The sequence below is a fragment of the Juglans regia genome, chromosome 14 (genome assembly GCF_001411555.2).
Source record: "Juglans regia cultivar Chandler chromosome 14, Walnut 2.0, whole genome shotgun sequence".
Classification (NCBI taxonomy): Eukaryota; Viridiplantae; Streptophyta; class Magnoliopsida; order Fagales; family Juglandaceae; genus Juglans; species Juglans regia.
The window spans coordinates 23,447,050-23,462,879 of NC_049914.1; the positions used below are offsets into that span (position 1 = coordinate 23,447,050).

Genomic DNA, 15,830 nt, shown 5'->3' on the forward strand with positions numbered 1-15,830 from the left:
ATATATATATATATATATATATATATATATATGCATAGACCAATAATACTATCAGCGGCTCTGTTTGCGGCCGTGGGATGTGGGGTCAGTGCACAACCTCGCACACATGATTAAGTGTGTTGACTAATCAGATTAGTTAGATAAATCAGTTAATTCAGATAAATCGGTCATGAATAACATAAACACCGGTATCAGTCATGAGTTTAATTCTTAGCATGAAATATTTTGTGAAATCCTTATGTTAAGTATGTTGATGTTATGATGATTTTTTTACTGAATCGTTAACTCATTTTAATTTGTTTTTATATATTTTTAAACCACCCTAAGTCAGAATATTTATGAAAGTAAATCTGCAGAATGTGACTTAATCTAGGGAGGCGTGACAATGGCTTAGATCATGTACAAAAATTTTAAGCTATGATTTTTATAGCACATATTTTGAGAAATTTTAATAAATACTTTCGTGCACTCTCATTTAAGATTTCAAGATTTTGATACAAAACAACTCTATTTATTATAAAAAATCTTTTTACTTAGCGCTGTTTTTAGAAAAAGAAACAAATATATTTTTAGAGTCTTACTATACAACCTCCTACTGTAGCACAACCTCCGCACACAGCTGACCTGTAATTTGTTTTTTTTTTTTTTTTTCAAAATTAACCAAATGAGCCATTTTGAAATTTAAAACCTCGAAATCAAATCAAAAACAGCATCCAGATTTCATTCCCTGCTTTTCCCCCCACCCACCCCCAAGCTTGGTTCTCTTCCACTGGGTTTCGTTGCACAGCACTTCTCACCGATCGTCTTCCAAACGCCACCCTTTATTGCCATTGACAAGGGTAAGAACCGACCAAAAGAAGTCTTTTTTTTCTCTCCATTTTGTTTCCCAGCATGAATCATTTTGTGTGTTTTTGTGTTTCTTGGATCTGCGGTTTTGTGTTTGTTTGAATCTGTGTTTTGTGTATTTTGGTTGCTTTTTTTGGGTATTTCTCGGTATTTCTTCTCAGCCGCTGTTTGTTTCTATTTTTGGATACATGTTTGGTTGTTAAGAAAATGTAGGGAAGAAAATGTGGTGGTTCCGAATTTACTTAATAAGACGTCATGCCATGCGACCCCATGCAACACTCGAGGATCTTGCACAATAAGCTCGACAACTCTTTTCTTCGATTTAGATTTTCTGTTCTCGGTACTGGAAAATTTTAGCCACTGTTTAAAGTTTGGTTGTTATAATATGTGAATTTTCTTGAAGAATGAAACTTGGGATGATGTTTTATACATACTGTTGTTACGTTTTAAGATTAGATATTGAACGCTATAAGTAAGATTAACAGACACTGGGTGAGTAATGAAATAATGCACTGTTTTAAGCTTTCTGGTCTGAAGGTGACGATTGGTCTAGATTTGAACCTTGGGTAGGACGTGCTTAGGTGTTGTGATTTGTACATAACTTGAATCTATCGAGTTTTGATAATAATTTGAAGAGTTTAGCCTCTATTTTGAAGCTTTACCATTTCTAATTAAAAATTATGCAATACTCATTCAGTTGTATAGGTAGCTATATATCATGTATTTAGTTATGTCTGGAAGAGGTCAATAATTTGTAATAAAAGATTGTCTTCTTCTATGAGACCGTGGTTCATTTTTTTTAAAAAAAGATATTGTTGTTTAAGTGATAAAATGTCCTATTTCTCTCTGTTTTCCACCAAATTGTAGCAGATAGGAATGGAAGAAGCTCATCCACAATAGTTTTTGGGCCCTTTATTTTCTTGCAATGATTTCTGATCGTGAAAGTTCAATCTTACGATAAGGATAAGAAAAGGAAAGACCCAATATTCGCAGGTCCCATTTGACCAAAGCATACAACCTCTGGTCCCATATTTTTGTTTCCCCTATCACAAAGGATATGCATCTTTTTTGAAGGTGGCAAAGATATGACTGATTTTCTTTATTTTTAAGAGTTTTCAATCAAAGAAGCAAGAGTGGATGACTATTATTAAGCTTAATAGCAATCCCATGGAAAGATAAACACTCCCAAAGTAACTAAATCAACTATAAAGATTGGTGGCACTTATAGACCAGCACTACCTTTTTAAACCTAGGCCCTCTACATCAATTTCACGGACTCAGGTATAATACACATTCGTTATTTGAAACTGTCGTAGTGTCCGATATTCTTGTCATCTAGTTAATATATTGTTTATGTACGTAAATAGGTAGTACATTATGGTCGAGTAATTCTCTATATGGTATAGTGCATGCATATTAATGTGTAATGAAAGTGTATTTTTGTTTTGTCAAATTAGACGTGAAAGAAAATATTTGACGAAGACTCACAGTATGGTGAGGTCCCAGAAGCACAACTTGGTCCTGTTGTTAACAACATTGTTATCCCAACCCAGTGTAGTACTATCACACGACCAACGCCACCTGGCAATGATGAGGTGTGATATGTTTCACTTTTTTAGGTCTTTCTTCTCGTTGTTCCATTTTTAATGTCTTTGTTTAATTTTTCTAGAATTTTAAAATATTCAGGATGGGTCGTGCATGCCCAATGGGACTTAATATCTTCAGAAATTGGTTGAAGTATTTTTTATGGTCATGCATTTATATTGCTGTTAGTTAGTTAGACTCATTCAGTTAGCATTTTATATGGTCGTGCATTTGATTTTTGCACTGTTGGTACAGGTATAAACCACATAATGAGCAACGAGAGGAGTGATGCGTTCAACATACATGAGGGAAGATTGGGCGTGTGGCATTTTTGTGAAAATGAAAGTGTTCCATTTTCTTCAAGTGTAATATTTTCAAGAAGTGTAAATCATGATATGTAAAAGGGGTACTATTTTTTGAAGTGTAAAAAAATAGGACTTCATTGAGCTTTGTAAATATTTTTTGTTCAATTGTGAAATGCAATGAGGAGTGCGTCTTATTGTTCAGGATTTTTGGAATGCATCATGCTTAGGTATGGGATGCATTTTGCCTTTCTACTTTAGAATGCCTTGACGTTCTACCTTTATGATTTTCAACCTTTTTTATTCTATTTTAGAATGCATACTTTATGGGAGAAAATCCAGCTAATGAGATCAAACAATCCCATGCCTCTTGTCATGGTCTTTGGATAAATATATGCTAACTCACGAATTGGTGAGCTAATGGGCAGTTGGCAACCATAAGATGAGACCAACTATCTAGAACTAATCTGATTAAATGAATAGAGACAACTTGCCTCAGGTATCATAAAAGAAGAAAAATGTGTCACGGGTTTGTCCCCTAGCTACATCCCTCATTTCATTCAAATCCATTAATCAGAAGATTCGTTACCTCATTTCATTGCATATAAATAAAGCTCACAAAACCTCATTCCATTACATAAAATCAGAACCCCATCCCATTCAAATCCCTCATTTAATTGTAACAAAATATAGTTTGGGCTGTCCAAGCAAAACCTCATTCCATTGCATATAAATACATACTTCCTACTTCACAAGTATTAATTAACACTTACAACTCAACATACAACTATGGAAGGAAATACACCAGTTCAGTTTTCAAAATAAAACAACAAGAATGTATTGTATCTCTCTAACTTGAGTTTAAACAAATACAACAACAAAGACAAAACCAGCAGCTAAAGCCATTATTTGGCTGCAACTATTTCCATAAATCTTCAGTCCTGCAAGTGTCCAAAGTGTTGTCCAAACCCATTTTTGCATATCCAACATTATTTCTGTAGAAAAAACAAAGAAACATATAGATGAGACTGACTTAAATTTCCAGTAACGAACAAAAGCATGTCCTAAATATATAAATGAGACTGACTTAAATTTCCAGTAACAGAAAAAAGTTGAGTGCCAAAACAACAGGAAAATGTATTAGAGAATGGAAATTCATCATTGCAATAAAGTAGTCGGCAGCCACTACTTTGTATAAATAGGAACAAATTTAACATAAAACTTTAACAGCAATGAAACACATAGGGGGAAAATAATTTTTCTAGAAAAGTAATGTACAAAAGAAAACTTCTTAACTTGAATGGTATCGTGTGTATTGGGAATCTCTCGCAGTTCCCGTCTAATGCACATATATTCACCTAGCAAAGCCATCACTGCAATTCCAGTACCATTAGAATCCACCAGGTTATTGAGGAAGGCCAACCTCCATAGACAATGCATATGAAGAGATGTGTGATGTAAACACTGGCTGAAAAGTCTAAGCACTTTTTTGCCCTCTCAATCAGAGAAGACATATATGCAACTCTGCACAAATAAGAAAGGTTTGCTAATCAACAAGATAAAACTACTATTTATCCTCTTATTTAAATAAAAAAATGATAAACATTTGCAACCCACAAGCATGCTTTGCCAAATTCTCTTTAGTATTGCAAAGTGCATAATTTGTTTTTTGATTGGTAGCATAATAGTTTTTAAAGGAAAGGGCATATTTTAAAAGCAAAAAACCAAGTCAAACCATCACAAATACAACCTATAAAAGCATACAACACTTTCAAAGATAGAAAAGTGGCATGGAGTTCTTACCCTGCAAGCGAGCTGAACAGAAACGAAGCAATGCCACGGAGGAGACGACGACAGAGGGAGGCATTGGTCATTGGAGAGGGTGAAGGAGGGGCTCGAAGCTCTGAAGGGGTTTCTCCTTGGGCTGGGGTGAGGATTCGAATTTTTTCTAGGGTTTCATGGGTGAAAGACTATTTGGGTGAGGATGAGAAATTTTTCTTCTAGCCTTACAAGGTTGAGAGAATACCAGGGCTGGGGGATCTCGGCGTGAGGTGGTGTTCGCTGGGCTTTCAGAAGGGAAAGAAATGGGGGTGACAGTTTGCAAGGGGCTAAGACATGGGAGGGTTTTCATTGGGGTGAGGATGTTGGAAGAAGGTGAATCAGGTGAGTGCTTTCGGGAGGGGAAGAAAGGGATGTGAGGGAGGGGAAGAAACATATCTGGCTTTCGGGAGGGAGAAAGGGATGTGAGGGAGGGGGAGAAACATATTGGCTTTCGGGAGGGAGAAAGGGAACTGAGGAGGGGGAGAAAGTCTCGTCAAGTGAGGGAGGGGAGGAAAGAACCGTGACGTGGAATTAGACCCGGTTTGCCATGTTGGAGGTGTGTGGAGTGCGGTAGGAGACCGGGGGCTGAGCAGATTTTCTCATATTTTTAAGTCAAGTTCAATAGTAACAACACTTTAGCTCACGAAAATTTTTAAAAATGACTTTATTCTTAGTCGTGGAGAGCATGGTGTTAATTTATCTCATCACATAGGTAATCCGGCCAGTGAAAGTTGAAAGGTCAGCATTGGAAGTCAATCTGAAAGCGTGTTCCGATCACAAAACACTTATTGCAGGCTGAGCAAATCAATTCTAGAGCATTGGTGCAATGAAAATTTGACAAACCTATCAAGTAGTAGGGTGTAAAAAAATTTGAGCAATATTTTGTACAGATTGATTACAGAAAATGTTTTAGTGTTTGGATCCATTAGAGATGCTATAATCTGTGGCAAGCAACAGCCCTGCACGATGAGTCACTGTCCAGAATCCACATACCCAACTCCTGAAGCCGCATCTGAATTATATTTAGACCTATCTCAGAAGACCAAAAAACCATCTTCTTCCCATCCCTTATAGAAGATTTATTCACATTTTCGGTGCCAATCTTTATGCCAAAGCTTGTCTCATCGAGCCCCATAATCTTCTCACCCTTTTGTTCCAATAATTTAGCTGCTATGTACACAAAACTAACTCCATCCCTGGACAATGCGACTTTCCTTGAGTTCATCATTGCTTCCACCTTGGATAATAAATTGCCAACCCAGAATTTCTCGGCAGAATATGAGCCTTTGACATATAAAAGTTCTAAGCTCTTCCCAACATAGAAATCATAGGTTGGATCAATGGAATCAAGAAACAATCCACTACTGAAGAAAAGCATGTTCCCATCCACCATCCAAGAATTATACCTATACTCCAAACACTTCTTGATTACATAGGCCCTGACTAAAATCTGCTTGATCGGCTCTGCCTTGGAATATTGAGAAAGCATTGATTTGTGCTCTCTAACATTACTAAAAAATTTGTCACCATTAATCACCGGATGCCCCCTTCTTGCGAGATCAAGCAGTAAGTCAGATTCAGGGCCCACAAGTATGTAGTTCCAAATGTTTAGCCTCTCAAAGTGACATATCAAGTTCCTGGTGACCAATGCCGATACTCCAAAGAGGCTTATAAAAATAAGGGTCTGCTGTTTCTGTGCAGCTTGAAGAACAGGGCCAAGTTCATCAATGCTCCCTACAATTCTTCCAGGACGTACTTCTCTGAAACAGAAATCAAACCATTTAAGATTACGCAAGGTTGGCACTTCCAAAAGACTGAAATCAAGGGAGTTTCCATCCAATAATTGAGAATCAGGCCCAGCTGTCTTTCCATAGTTAACACCAGCATCCCTGTGAGAGACACTGAGCGCTCCTTCGCTTAAAAAATTGGTGTAGATGTTAAAATAACCACGGGAATGAATAAATTTAATGAACCAAGGAGTCCATATTCTCTCTCCCATCTTCTTGTACCATCCCGTTGTCACCTTCAATTTTAGATTCAATTGAGATATTGAGTCAGTACCATAGACATTACCAAGAAAGCTAGAAACCAACAAATATGAGTAGAACATAAATCTAATTACCATCCCATCAAGAAATGGCTTGATTCCTTTGACCTTATGTTTATCATACCACAACCTGAATTCTTTCCAAGGTTTTGGAAAGAGAAGTTGACCCCAAGTGCCAACTATCTGGTACAAGAAAAGTCGTGTTCTGCTATCCAATTGTATTTTGTTTCCATGTTTACCTGTATCCAACAACCAATTAAATCAGAGGTGTATAAGGATCAAATTTAAAAACCACGAGTCTAAGTACAAGAAATGTAACAAGGCCAATTGGTAAAACAACAATAATGCACAAACACAGAAAGAGAGGGGCACAGATATAATAATCTTCCATTTCAGGAAGAAAAGTCGGCCACCACATTAACCTAAAACAAAAGTAACACGACTAATCAACCTGGTAATAAATGGCACACACTATGAAAGACCGAGTATACATGGAATTTCTTGGAGAGATTTTCAATCTTATCAGCTTTTTTTTTTCCTTTTTTTTTTCCAAGTAGGGGTCGATAGCTTGGCACCTGGAGATGTAGGCGCAGTGCAGGGCAGGATGGACGAGATAAGAATTCAAGAATAATCAAAAAGTGAAAGCCCAGAACTGACATGAGAGAGAACAAAAAAATTTGGCTTTATCGTTTAGATAACAAATTGCTTCAACAATCATTCACTGGTTTCTTTCAGTCCCCTCTGTCATCTCAGTCAAAGAATTTTGGGTCTAACTCGTATTAGGAAGAAAGCTTAATTATTGAAGACAAAAACAAGAAGAGAAAATTACTTGTTTGGCAGACCGATAAAAAAACAAACTTGTTTGGCATGTATTTTAAGGTAAATCAGGCCATTTGGAACATAGATGACATGAGGAAGTCCTAACACCTAGGAATAGCCTCAATAAGGCTACACAAGGTAGCATGATAAAATCAAAATGAGAAAAACTACTAAATTAGAAATCAACAGACAAAAGTCTTTTGACTACTTTTCAGATAAATATTATGCTATGTTCCTCATCGCTCTAGAAATACAAAGCTACCTAACGGATTTCTGAGTAACATGAGTACGGGACAAGTAAAATAAATCTTTTCTCCACGTTGAAATCCAAAAACACTGTTTTAAGTAAGAATTCACTCTTGATCTTGTCACTCTGCTGATAAGATTCCCCCTTTTTTTCCCTGAGCAAAAGAAAAGCGACTTTAAGGCTTTCCCAATTAAACTTTCTAAACTAATCTATAAAACACCTCCTTCTCTATTTCTGTATTTACATTCAGTTTTCAGAACAATGAAGCGATCGATAGATATCAGTCTCCAAACTAGACTTCTCATTCCCAACTTTAAAAATCAATCCCAAAGGGGAGAACTATTAAAATAATATTACCTGGGACGAACCTTGGTCTCTGCAGTGAAACCCCGTAGATGGAGGGGCTAAAGTTCGAAGCGTTATAATAGAAATTCATGATCAATCTCCTCAGAAATTTGTAATAGAGCGGCGAGACCTCCAAATCGTCTTCGACCACGAAAGCGAACTCGTCGTCAGAGCTCGGCCACCACGCCTCCAACCACTGCGCCTGCAACCCCGCATTCCTGGTCCGATAATGCACGATCTTTTCTCCAAACAACCACTCGAACGCATCCACGAAGCTCAGAATGCGATGCGAACCTTCCAATCCGAGGGTGTCATTGTTTAAGGGGGCAAAATGATCAATGTAGATATGGAGATGGACGCGGTCGGAGAGGTAGTCGGCAGCGGCAAGGGAGCGGAGGCAGCGGGAGAGCGAGTCCAGGCGGTTGAAGGCTAGGACCTTGATTATAAAAGTGAAATTCTGGGAATTGATAATGCCACGATTAGTGCTAATATCATGAGTTTGAAGGGAATGGATGAAATTGGGGTAAGGGTTAGGGCTAGGGGAGGAGAAGTAGGAGTGGCATAAGAAGAGGAAGAAGAAGGCGGAGAGGGAGAGAAAGAGAAGTGGGAGGAACTGCCTTTTCGTCCCCACCATTATTGAGAGGTTCTGAGAGCTGTACCGGAAGCTCGAATTGAGAACAGGAGTTGGGAGGAAGAGCAGAGTTGAGAGTGAGAGGAGAGTGAGGGGGAGCTTCCATGACAGAGAGAGAGAGCCTATCAGAGGGGGAGCCTATCACAGCACACCTGCCAGCTTGGAATTTTTTTTTCTTTTATAACCTAAACGACGCGTTTTGGAAAGGACAGAATCAAACATTCATTTCGAATTCGTTCCCAACCGCAACCCCACCCACCACCCCGCCCGAGTCATTTGCCCTCTTCCGAGTCTTCTCCCCTCCCCCAAATCTCCCCTGACGACGGCGTCTGTGGCGTCCTCCACCGAAAAATTCTCTCTATCTCTCACTCACAAACGCATTGACACAGTGACTACCTGACGTGTGGGTACAGTTTTGGAGCTCGGTATTGCACTGTAAGTTGGTTGTCCGTGTGTTTGCCTCTCTGTGTGCAAGTTTCTTTTTGTTCTATCTTTTTTTTTCTGATATTAAAGTTGCCTCTGTATATGGATTCATGGTTTTTTTTTTTTTTGTGTTAGTTGTTTGCTCATACGTTGATTTTTGTCTTGGCACATCATCTGTTCGACGGAAGTACCGAACCAAACACAACTTGAGATGATTTGCATATTTACTGTTTCGAGGGGACACTCTGGCAACTTGTGAGGACGTTAGAGCATTAGCATTGGGTTCATTTAAAGCCTAGCCAAATGCAAAATATGATGAATTTCATTAAAATACAGGTATTGGATTAGCTAAAAGGATGAGTGGGAAACTTTGAGCTACATTAAATGAATGAGGTTCTTCAAGTACGAAGAGTTACTGTTCATCAAGCAAATCTATTTTTTATTCACGGTTTAATCGGGCTTCACGAATTTTCCTCCCTGCTTGTTTTCTCTCTCCCTTTCTCTCTTATTCTTGCTTTTGTAGTATGCCTTCTTCTCCGCTAGGTTCTTCTTCTTCCTCAACAGAGCTACGCACCCCCCACGCCTATATATCACAATTGCTCTACAAATCAGAGCCTAGTGACCATTATCAGATTGATAAAATGTCCGAGAGAGAAATGATCACTGAAAAGAGGGTTTATTTTGGGATTTAGGCTCTAGCCCAGCTATTAGATGAGTTTATTTCGGGAAGAGATTGGATTGGGTTTGGAATAAGTAATCAGGAACAAGGATGATTAGGTTCCATCTAGGATTGAGTTTGGGTCTATCTCATTGCAGGAGTGGCAGGGTTGGGGCACCACGTCTCCTGTACCAGCCATGGTCACGAAAATCATGGAGGAGTTGAAGGCTTTGGAGACAGATATTGATGAGCTTTGGCCGTAGTGGTGCTAATACAGATTATTTCAATGTTTTTATTTGGCCCTGTGTGGTTTCTGCATAGGCTAAAGAAAAATAGCCTTTTGTTTTTATTTTTTTGTGAATTTTTATCTTTCAATATTGTTTCTTTCCCTACTTTTCATTTTATGGGTTTAGAAAAACAGATGAATTAATTGGTTGATGTTAATTGTTTGTCTAATAATGTACATATAGTTAGTGTAATTGCAAAATATGAAAAGAAAAATTAAAAATATTATTATTAAAAATAATATTATATTATTATTTTCATGAATCTAATAGCTAATCCAATGTGAGATTATAGATAGAGAGGTTTTAGATTTATGAAAAACATGTATTTTTCATCAAATTTTGAAGATAACTTTAATGAAGCCAATGCCATTGCTCTTAAGTCGCATTTTGAAATGTATGATAAATAAGCATTAGTAGTGGCAGTAATGACAGATCAAGATGGTATGTATACGGTCTAGCATTGCCATTGCAGGGTGTTTGATGGGAAACTTGTTTGACGTGAAGACCATTTTCAATTTTCTTTTGTACGAAGTTGGTTTGAGGTAGTTCAAGAGACTAATGAAAGCTAAATATCTCTTATTTCAAATTCAAATCGACACAAAACGATTTCAATTTGTTCTGCATTGACTTACCACTAAAAAACAATAAAAAGTTTATAGCTTGGAGCATCAAGGAGTGCTAGAGTACCGTTTAAATTATTGTACTTGTTGTATCAAGCATATCTTTCTTGATTAGAAAAAAATGAAATAAAATAAAAGAATCCTCAAGAAAAGAAAAAATTGTGGATAGCGTCATCCAATACATATCAAGTGGATAGTGTAAAGATTTTTGTATTAGTCAGAATTTTATGTTGCATGAAGTGATTTTATTGAACTATTGTGAATTGACTCTAACCAAATTCTCAGTTAAAATAGCCTAATGGGCAAAGAGGAAGCTGGAAGGTCACCCAAGCCTTCTACATCGATGTCGTCGATCCAGGTATGATACACATTGGACATTTGTATGACTTGGTATCTGATATTTTCATTCAGTTAATCTATTGTTTATTTGTGTATTATAGGAATATTATAGTCCCGTAAATCCATACTACCCGCCATTTATGATGCTTCCAAATACATATATAAATCCATATCCAAATCCACATCCGTATCCTTGGGGTAGCCAGGTAGACGAAATTTTTAAAAAAATTATATGTGCATTAGCAATGAACTAACACATCTATATAATTGCAGCATCCGTCGATGCCACCTCTTGGACCAACTCTACCCTACCCTTCGTCAAGTAATCCGGAGGAGTTAAGAGGATCTCAAGAGACTAGCCAAGTAGATGTAATTTTTTTATAATTCTTTTTCTATGTTCATTAACAATTAACTAACACATCTATATAATTGCAGCATCCGTCGATGCCACCTCTTGGACCAACTCTACTCTACCCTTCCACTAGTAATCCGGATGAGTTAAGAAGATTTCAAGAGACTAGCCAGGTAGATTGAATTTTTTTAACAAATATTATATGTGCATTAGCAATGAATTAACACATCTATATAATTGCAGCATTCGTCAATGCCCCCTCTTGGCCCAACTCTACCCTACCCATCGTCTGAAAAAAAATTGGAGGAGTTAAAAAGAGATCAAGAGACTAGTCAGGTAGATGGATTATTTTTAAGTTTTTTTTTTTTTCCTATGTGCATTAGCAATGGACTAACATATATATAATTGCAGCATCCCTCGATGCCACCTCTTGGATCAACTCTACCCTATCCTTTGTCAAGTAGTCTGGAGGAGTTTAGAAGATCTGAAGTGACCACACAACGTGTAAGTGATTCGTCCACCATGCCTAATAGTGTAGAAAGTGAGAAGAATGTTGGAGGTACATCACACACAACTGATCAAAGCTATCATATTAGTAGCGGTATTACACTAAACCACTTTAAACTTGATGATTGTCATACTCAATGTATATAATGTGAATGCTAATCTCATCTATTTTGTAGAGGATAAAGAAGCAACATCCGACGTACATAAAGAGGCGGAGGAGACTAATGATGTATCTAATGATGATGAACGAGTTGAAATACCAAAATCTGGTATGGAGTTTGCTACTGAGAAAGAACTTTTGGCTTATTACAAACGATATGCCAAGCAAGTGGGTTTTGGTGTGAAAACACAGAGGACAAAGCGAGAGGCAAATGGTAGTGTTAAGTATGTCACAATTGGGTGTGCACGTAGTGGCAAGTATCATCCTAGCCATGGTAATGTCTCTAGGTCACGACCGACAATTAAAACAGATTGTAAGGCGAAGATAAATGCTCACTTGGTGAATGGGGTATGGGTTTTGACCACTGTTGAGATTGCTCACAATCATACCGTAAGCCCACAAAATTCTAGATTTTTTAGATCTCATAAGTTTTTAGATGAATATAGTCAAAAAATGCTTGATTTGAATGACAAAGCAGTTGTTCAAATGAACAAAAATTTCAATGATGTTGTTGACGCGGAGGGGTCTGAGAATCTTGAATTTGCAGAAAAAGATTGTTTGAATTTTATTGACAAAGCCATACACTTAAGGCTTGGTAAAGGAGGTGGTAAAACACTTAGTGACTACTTTGATAGAATGAGAGAGATGAATGATGGCTTTGTTTCTGTTATGGATATGGATGATGAGTTTAGAGTAAAAAATGTGTTCTGGGCTGACGCACGCAGTCGAGCAGCATATGAGTATTTTGGAAATGTTATCACCTTTGATACAATGTTTCTAACAAATAGGTATAGTATACCTTTTGTTGCCTTTGTGGGTGTAAACCATCATGGGCAATCTATATTGTTAGGGGCTGGATTGATTTCAGGCGAGGACACAAGTACGTTTGTTTGGTTGTTTCGAGCATGGTTGAAGTGCATGCATGATCGGGCTCCCAAAGCCATAATAACAGATCATGATCAGGCAATGAAGAGTGCTATTTCCATTGTATTTCCAGATACTCGTCATAGATATTGTCTCTGGCACATAATGCGAAAACTACCAGAAAAATTGGGATCTCACTCTCAATTCAACGCAGGGTTGAAGACTTCTATTCAGAGTACCCTATATGATTCACAAACTTGTGAGGAGTTTGAGGACAAATGGGGGCAACTACTTGATACGTATAATCTTGGTTCTAATGCATGGCTACAAGGATTGTACAATGACAGGTCTTTTTGGGTACCGGTTTACTTGAAGAATGTTTTTTGGGCTGGTATGAGCACTACACAGCGATCTGAAAGAATGAATGCTTTTTTCGACGGGTTTGTTTATTCTGGTACAACATTAAAGGAATTTGTTGATCAATTTGAAAATGCGCTAAAGAAAAAGGTGGAGGTTGAGGCTATAGCTGATTTCAATTCCTTCAACCAAACGATTCAATGCTTATCCCCTTTTGGCATTGAAAAACAATTTCAAATGGTTTATACAAATGCAAAGTTCAAGGAGGTCCAACGAGAGGTGTTGGGGATGATTTTATGCAATTGCACACTTGTTAGCACTAAAGGTTGTATTTCCACATTTGATGTTTTAGATCAAATTTCCATTGATGACCATGTGAAGAGGGTGCAGTACTCAGTTTACTACAACGAAGAAGAATGTGAAGTGAAATGCACGTGTGGGTTGTTTGAGATGAGGGGCATTTTCTGTAGGCATGCATTTTCTGTATATAATATGAAGAACATTAATGTTTTGCCGAAAAAATATATTTTGGATCGATGGAGAAAAGACTTAAAGAGGAGATACACACTGGTCAAGAGTAGCTATGATGACTTGCAGGGCAATACAGATGCACGAAGGTATGAGGTTGTGGTGAAAAAATGCTTGAAATTAGCGACGCGTGTATCCCCAAGTGATGAGCATTATAATGCATTTTTACGTCATTTAGATGAATTTGAACCTAAATGTGAAGGCTTAACGTTTGAGTCAAAACTTTGTTCAGCCAATGTCAAAGAAAAAGTGGTAACCAGTAGAAAGAAAAAACAGGTAATATATATATTTTCTTTTTGCAATTATATATATATATATATTAAACTACATGCATATTCTTTTCTAATAGATGTCTAAATTTTTATCTTGAAATTTAGACTTGCAGGAAAATCTTTGATGATGAATCTCATTCAAGTGAGCTCCCACTATCTCAACTTGATAGTAGTGTTGATGGTTTTGTTATTGGAACCCAATATAGTACTATCACACAACCAACACCATCAGGCAATGATTAGGTGTGATGCATTTATTTACCATATGTTTCTTCTTTGTTTAATTGTTTTCAATCAATTATTAATAAATAATTTTATTTAATTATCAACTATAGTAACTGTTGAGCTGCTTGTGTTGTTTCAGCAAAAATGACTGTAAGGACCCTATGTAACTAAAGATGTAAATGCATATAAACGATGTGCTCAAAGGTGTCATTCTATGGAGACTTTGAGGTCATTTCAGAATCTTTGTTGTTTTTGTCAAATTGTTATTGTTGAGTAGTTTGTAGCAATGTCACTCGGGAATTTTTTAGGTGGTTGTGATTTTAGAATGTGTTGTTATTGTGGAGTAGTTTTTAGCAATGTAACTCGGAATTTGTAGATGATGAACTGGTAGATGAACCGGTAAAACTAACCAAACCGGTGTGTTCAATCCGGTTCCTGTTCCTAATGATAAAAAAGGGTTAGAAACTGGTCCGATTTCGGTTTTAATATTTAGAACACTAGTTCGAACCGGACCGGTAGAGATATATTTTTTTATTAATCTTTAACATAAAATTAATATGTCATTTGATATAACATAAAATTAATCTTATAAATTTTAATATAACCTTTAATTATGATATACATAAATTAATCTTATGATTTTTAATATAACATTTGAATTTTGATATAAAATATAAATTTTAATTTTATAACATAAAATTTTTAACATAAAATGAAAGGTATGGATCAATTACTAGCCTTTTTTTTTCCTTACAAAAAAAAAAAGAAGGGGAAATTGGACCAATTTGAAATGAGTCGGTCTGATATCGATTTTTTAATTTTCAAAACCAATTCGATTAAAAAAACTGTCACAGATTACATCCTAGTGGGTAAGAACCATACTGAAGCTGGCTGTAGGGCAAAGACAAGTAGCTAGCTTTGGATGAAGACAAGAAATCAGGGACTTAAAAGATGACTATTCTTGATGAATTATGGGTGTCTTAAGATGGTAGCTAGCTTTGGATGGTAAAGTCCTTTTGACGCTTGCTGCCCGATTGCATCAATATGGAATAATCAAGAAATGGGTCGTAATGCACTCAACTTGAGAGTGCAACATTTTCTTTTGATGTAGTCATGTGTTGGGATCCTGTGGCTAAGAAAGATGCTTAGCATGGACAATAGCATTGATTCACAAGGGTGGGTACTGGGTGGTACTTTTTCATACAAGCAAATGATTCTTTCTTTCTTTCATACAAAATCCATACAAAAACCAGCGATTGATCCACACAAAATCCATACAAGAAAGAAAGGGTAGGACAGTACAATTAATCCATACAAAACCAGCCTTGTCGGAACCAAATAAGTACTAATACAATAAATACAATTCAGTCCAAACACAATAATATTCTTGCACACCTATTCTTGACCCCCCCCATTTTTGAAGTTCAAGCTCTCTCTCTCTCTCTCAATTTACCTTCTTTTTTTTTTTAATTTTTTTTTTTATCAATACGTCATCCTCTCTCTTTTGAACTGGATTCTCTCTTGTTCGAATGTTCTCTTCTATCAATTGAAGTATATCCATCCATATAAAGAATTAATATCTTGCTTCTCCCTACA

At 36.9% G+C, this 15,830-nt stretch overlaps 2 protein-coding genes across 7 annotated transcripts; one reads left to right on the forward strand and one right to left on the reverse strand.

Annotated features, from left to right (window-relative positions):
* Window positions 1-3,445: 3,445 nt before the first annotated feature.
* LOC109000606 lies at window positions 3,446-8,741 on the reverse strand. The gene is made up of 5 exons (XM_035684946.1): window positions 8,024-8,741; window positions 6,676-6,839; window positions 4,536-6,576; window positions 4,029-4,256; window positions 3,446-3,727 (listed from the first exon to the last, which is right to left on the reverse strand). The coding sequence occupies exons 1-3, from the start codon at window positions 8,643-8,645 to the stop codon at window positions 5,488-5,490; spliced, it is 1,875 nt and encodes a 624-aa protein (XP_035540839.1). The 5' UTR covers window positions 8,646-8,741; the 3' UTR covers window positions 3,446-3,727; window positions 4,029-4,256; window positions 4,536-5,487.
* A 122-nt stretch (window positions 8,742-8,863) lies between these two features.
* On the forward strand, window positions 8,864-14,720 carry LOC109000604 (protein FAR1-RELATED SEQUENCE 4-like). 6 transcript variants are annotated; one of them, XM_035685501.1, is made up of 12 exons: window positions 8,864-9,077; window positions 9,201-9,401; window positions 9,882-9,988; window positions 10,916-10,988; window positions 11,071-11,175; window positions 11,243-11,338; window positions 11,405-11,494; window positions 11,565-11,657; window positions 11,733-11,922; window positions 12,005-14,013; window positions 14,115-14,252; window positions 14,374-14,720. In XM_035685501.1, the coding sequence occupies exons 4-11, from the start codon at window positions 10,929-10,931 to the stop codon at window positions 14,250-14,252; spliced, it is 2,781 nt and encodes a 926-aa protein (XP_035541394.1). In that variant the 5' UTR covers window positions 8,864-9,077; window positions 9,201-9,401; window positions 9,882-9,988; window positions 10,916-10,928; the 3' UTR covers window positions 14,374-14,720. The 6 variants fall into 6 exon arrangements, with proteins under 6 accessions (XP_035541394.1, XP_035541395.1, XP_018833093.1 ...); XM_035685502.1 differs by lacking the exon at window positions 9,882-9,988; XM_018977548.2 differs by lacking the exon at window positions 9,201-9,401.
* Window positions 14,721-15,830: the final 1,110 nt, after the last annotated feature.